The sequence below is a fragment of the Neophocaena asiaeorientalis genome, unplaced genomic scaffold, assembly GCF_003031525.2.
Source record: "Neophocaena asiaeorientalis asiaeorientalis breed wild unplaced genomic scaffold, Neophocaena_asiaeorientalis_V1.1 scaffold43, whole genome shotgun sequence".
In the NCBI taxonomy this organism is placed as follows: Eukaryota; Metazoa; Chordata; class Mammalia; order Artiodactyla; family Phocoenidae; genus Neophocaena; species Neophocaena asiaeorientalis.
Window position 1 is genome coordinate 64,563 of NW_020173674.1, and position 5,538 is coordinate 70,100.

The 5,538-nt window shown below is 53.4% G+C and overlaps 1 protein-coding gene across 1 annotated transcript in view; it reads left to right on the forward strand.

The window, feature by feature from the left end:
• PSMD13 (proteasome 26S subunit, non-ATPase 13) overlaps positions 1 to 3,172 on the forward strand; it is a 10,509-nt gene extending 7,337 nt beyond the window's left edge. The window contains exons 10-13 of the mRNA XM_024749311.1: positions 1,103 to 1,165; positions 1,741 to 1,821; positions 2,006 to 2,122; positions 2,687 to 3,172. Coding sequence (XP_024605079.1) covers positions 1,103 to 1,165; positions 1,741 to 1,821; positions 2,006 to 2,122; positions 2,687 to 2,782 — 357 coding nt within the window. The 3' untranslated portion in view covers positions 2,783 to 3,172. The remainder of the gene's footprint in view (positions 1 to 1,102; positions 1,166 to 1,740; positions 1,822 to 2,005; positions 2,123 to 2,686) is intronic.
• The last annotated feature ends 2,366 nt before the right edge of the window (positions 3,173 to 5,538 follow it).

Here is a 5,538-nt window from a genome sequence, read left to right on the forward strand (position 1 = left end):
GGGGGAGGGGCCGGGGAGAGGGAAGGAGCCTGTGCTGAGTGGGAGTCAGTGAGGAGAGCACTTAACAAGGATTTGAAGTTTAACAGTAAGGTTATTCTTTTTAAATGAAATTATTAGAAGCAAATAATTACTAAAATGTTAATGGTGATAGGAATTATGGTTGTGTTATAGTCTTTGTACTTTTCTGGAACTTTCCATCTTCTCAAAGTTCAAGGTGAACTTGTAGGACTCACACATAAGGGCACAGAGTAGATAACAATGGGCTGTGAAGAAAGCAGATGCAGCCAGCCTAACGAGGCCTGTGTGTTGGCGTCTCAGGAAGGTGTGCCACTCAGAAAGAAAGACGGCTGGCACGGAGATGTCAGGAAGAGTGAGAACTTGAGAGGTGCTTGCCAGCAGTATCTGTCCAGGCAGCAAGAGCTCGTTCAGGGGGAGGGGCCCTTTCTGAAGAGCTTGACTTGTCCACAGCTGTAGCAGAAGTGTCGCTGCCAGGGCTGCCCGTGTCGGGGTCTGAGCTACTAAACGTCTGAATCAAGGAAGCCGCTCTCCACGGTTTGGCTCTGTGCTCAGCAAATAGCCTTTAGACACAACTGCAAGGAGGTTGTACAGGTCGTGCAGAAGGTGCATTCTGGTTCTCATGACAGTGCCACTTTTCGTGACAAATTAGTAACTTACTCTTTCAGTTCAGAACAAGTCTCCGGAACTCCAGCGGTGTGTCCCTCAGAGGCCCCATTGACACCCAGCTGACTGAGCAGGCAGTGCACCCAGACCCGCTCAGGCGTTGGCTGGGCCCTCCCCGCCTTTCCTCGCGAGGAGCCCTTCTGCAGCACCTGCATACACCCTGTGGCCCTGCTCCCTGGTGTTGGTGACAGCAGCACAAATCCTACCTTGTAAACTCCTTGTCTTGGAAAATCCTTAGGCCTTCAACTAAGCACTCTTCTAATGATTTCCTGAGAAAAGTGAAGTTCAGATCCCTTGAAGCAAATAATGAGCCTCAGTGATCTAAAGTGTTTGGACCTGACCAGTTTCTTTTTGTTCAGTTGACGGCTGTAGAAAGAATTTCAAAGCCAGGTCAGGTAACTGGTACCGTTTCGCTTTGCAGCCTGATTTAGCAGCCAGCGAGGCCCAGCTTCTGAGGAAAATCCAGTTGCTGTGTCTCATGGAGGTAAGCGAGGCCCCGCCCACTTCCAGGCCCTCGGCGCAGCCTGAGCTGGGCTGCTAGCTCTCCTGTCCCGCACCCCCTCCAGCACCTTTCCTCTTCCTCTGCCACCACTTGCTTTTTTAGTTTGTGTTTGGCTCTCAGCTTAGATGACGCCGCCTCCGAGAGGTATTCCCCAACCACCTGCGCTACGGGAGCTGCCACCTCATTGCACTTGCCGTTCTTTGCATGCTCATCCGGTTTCCCACAGTAGAATTTAAGCTTCTTGAGAAAAGGGACTTTGTGTTTCTAGTTCCCCACGGAATCCCCAGCTCCAGGTACAACCCTGGCACGTGGCAGCCTCAGCCTCACGAATAGTGACTCTTGTAGAAAACTACCATAAAGCGTACTTCACCTTCTTATCTAGGATTTGAAAGCTTAGTGAGATAAGATATATGATTAATATTAAGAAAGTTTTAGTATGTGTGGTACTGATAAGATCTGTATTTTCAGAGCAAGTATTGACAGACATATCCCTTATCAATCAGTTCTCTGACAATCTTTTTTTGGAAAAATAGTTAATAAACAAAAATTTTTTTCAGATGACTTTCACACGACCTGCCAATCACAGACAACTCACTTTTGAAGAAATTGCCAAAAGTGCTAAAATCACCGTGAACGAGGTAAAAAGTTCTTAGACTCGGGTTGGTGCAGCAGCGAAGCTGCTCCTCGGGGGCGGTCAGGACTCCTGTGTGAGATCACAGAAAGAAACTGCTCCTCGTTCCCCTCGTGTTTCACAGCCGGCGGGGTCTGCAGGTATGTGCCTGTGGGCACCAGGGTGTCTTACACGACCCCCTCTCTGCACAGGTGGAGTTGCTGGTGATGAAGGCCCTCTCGGTGGGGCTGGTGAAAGGCAGTATTGACGAGGTGGATAAGAGGGTTCACATGACCTGGGTGCAGCCCCGCGTGTTGGATTTGCAACAGGTGATGTGCTTGAAATACATAGTTCAGCTTTGTGGGTGTTTTGGGTTGTATCTGTGCTGCCTTAGTTTCATTTGGATGGAAGCCACTTAGGAAGAAAGCATTATTAGACAGGAGATTTCGGAGAATGAATTACTGCTCTAGGGACTAAGGGCTTTTCAAAGAACCCAATTGAATGCAAGCTTGAGATTTGAGCCCTGCATTTAAAGCGTATCGTGAGAACAGTGCTGGTTGTGCTGATGTCTTTTAATCTTTAATTTGGTGCTCCGATCAAATACTTTCCTGGTTCCGTGATTTGAGCTCATATCCATCTTATTTATATTTGCTGGAAATTTAATCCTGTGGATTTCCTCTATTCTTGCCTGTTTTGTTTCACGCAAGTTTTTCCTCATGTCTTTCTGATAAGAATTGGCTGGGATAATCCCATCTCACACACCCTGCTTTCCCAGCTCTGATGTCCTTTTTATTAATGCTGCCTGAAAGGATTAGCTGGAAATTTAGGACTGCCCCATCAGGTGCTGTGATTCCCAAGGGCCTTAACACACGTGTGTCCTGGTTTGCCCTCAGATCAAGGGGATGAAGGACCGCCTGGAGTTCTGGTGCACCGACGTGAAGAGCATGGAGATGCTGGTGGAACACCAGGCCCACGACATCCTCACCTAGTCTCCCCTGCCCTGACCTGTATGGAGAGGTGTTTCACGGCTGATAAAACTGGCAGCTGAGAAGACCTGCCTTTAATTGGGGGTGGGGGTGGGATTCAGTTTGGAGTAGGGACTGTTGTTCTTGCTGTGAAGACTGTCACAGAGCACTGTCATCGATGGGGGTGCCCAGCCACAGGCAGACGCCTCCTTTGTGGCTGTCCCTGCAGTGGGGAGGAGCCGCCAGGCTCAGTGATGAGGTAGCAGGAGTGTGGGCCCCCCGCCTCCGGAGTCACAAGGGGTAGCCCTAGTGTGCAGGGGGCCACTCCAGGGTTGGCCTCCATTACATCACCTGTGTGAACATGTTTTCCAGCGTGGTTTGAGAATGTTTCTATAACTAATGCCTTGCTCTGTCCTTTTCGTGGTTCTGTTTCCTTAGGCTTAGCGTCCAGGTCAAGCCTATGCCTAAAGTGATTAAAAAGCAGGAGATGGAACCTAGGGAGGGCTTGGTGGGGATTTGGCCTTGGTTTTCCTCACCCTCTGCTCTGAGGAAAGGGCGTCCCTGCCCACACAGGGCAGAGGGCGGTGGGCAGAGCAGCCAAGGAAGCGAGTCCTGCCTTTATTGTTGCTCAGAGAGACGTGGTTCCTATTCCTTCTGACAGGTGTCTACCCCATTGCCACCTAGTTGGCAGCTTCTGTGGCCTGAGTGCCCGGGTGCTGACAGGAACCAGCCCGCAGACAGCCGGGTGCTGGGCGTCGGGGCGGGCGGTGCGGGGTGGAGATGCACATACACAAAGAATCACCAAGGAAACGTTAGGAGGAAGGATGGTTTAATCCGATCTTCCCGTCTGTGCCCGGGGCAGTGACCGTGAAGCCTTCATTCTATGGAGCTCTTCTTGTAGCTCTCCAGGTGGTACATGACCCAGCCCGCGGGGATCAGGAAGCTGAGGAACATCACAGAGAGCCCGATGGCCTGCTCCTGGGTTGAGAAAACGCATGAGTCCACTAGGCCCAGGCTGACTGCCTCTGAACCTGGGGCCTAACCAGAGCAGGGTGGAGAGCTAGACAGGCTGCCCTGGACCCTCGGCCCAGCCGTGTTCATGCCGTCTGCCCCAGACAGACTACCGGGTGTCAGGTGGAGAGACCTGCGAGGTGTGAGCAGTGACCCCTGCGGTCATGAGGGAGGACAGCCTACTGGGCTCCAGTCTGTAGGCGGGGCCTCTCATCACAGCCCCACCCCCTGCCCAAGAGCCTGGCCTGTGCCTGTGCCTTGAACTCCTTCCCACCAGGCATTACGTGCACCCTCCCTTCCGGTCACCTGCGGACTGCGTGTCAGGCATGTATTAAGTTGCTGAGTGGCGGTCCTGTTTGAAAGCCTGGGTGGGATTCCCTGTGTGTGTGTGTGTCTGTGTGTGTGCGCGCGTACACATGCATGCATGTGTTCAGAGGCCGTCCCACCCGGCACCCTGTGTTCTTTCTCAGTGACTGCACCCTCAGAGCCAGGCTCTGAAGCGCCAGCTATATTTCACCTTCATTGTTTCTTCCTGAAACAGCCTGGACCAGTCGCCCCACCCCTCCCCCGAGTGAATCAGACACCAGGTTGGAGACCAATCCTTCCTTTTGACTTTCACTCCCAGAGGTTTCAGAGCGACGTTTCCAGAACCGGGACAGTTAGGCTGTGTTCAGTCCTAGTCCTATGACCTTGGGCAGATGACCTTCTAGACCTTGGTTTGTTTATGCTTAAAATAGAGATAGTTGTTGACTCTCCTGGAGCTCCAGGGTCACAGGTTTGCATTTTCACCTGTACTCTCACAGACCCTCAAACCAGCCCACTCTTCCCCTTTAACGGGTTGTAAACGAGATGCACTGAGCGCCCTCCAAGCCCAGCCGTCAGCACCACTGTTTGCCAGATGGCAAGTAGGGGCCTGAGAACAGAGAGCCTCCCACCCCCCAGCTGACTCTGCAGGCTGCCTTGGGAGTCTGGCCTGCAGGTGATGGCTGCAGGGACCCCTTTCTTGGACTTGGGACACTGTTGCTGCCAAGGGACTGAGACCTAGCACCAGGATCCCCTCTACAAGCAGGCCTGAGAGGACACCCCTCTCCCCTCTGTGTCCTGCCCCAAACCCACCTCATCCTGAGAACATCTCAGGACTGCCCACTCCCCCTGCCCAGGTCAGGCCACCCCCCCACCCCCGCCTCCCATGCCCCACTGCCTTGGCGGGACCTACCGTTGGAGAAGTGGGTGTTCTGGCCGGCTTGTCAGAGATGTGTGCCTTGGGGACCACCCAGCCCCCCAGGGGTGCTTTCAGCAGCCTGACGGCGGGGGCCACCCTCAGCATGCTTGCGGGGCCGAGCTCCTCCCTAGCCCAGTGAAGTCCCGGTGTGCGCTTGGCGTGGCCTCTGCTCACTTGCCTGTTAGGGCTTTTTATAGCTCAAGGAGGCAGCCGCAGCTGTCCACTCCTGTCACAGGGCTTGGCAGGAGACCTGCTTGGAACTGGGAGAGAAGGGGCCTCAGACCAGCAGCCTCCAGGCCCAATCCCTGCTGTGGCCCCTCTCCACCCGATGCTGGTGCCTTAGCCTGGGAGCCCTTCCCTCATGTTTTCATGTGTTTTCAAGTCATGCAGGCCCTGATCAAACGATGTCTCCTCAGACATGTCTTGTTTTAGCTGGCGTGTGAGCCCCACAAGGTCAGGGACTGGTGTGTTCACCATGGAGTCTTTGGGGCCTAGATCAGGTTTTCAATGTTGGATGGATGGATGGATGGATGGGTGGACAGGTGGG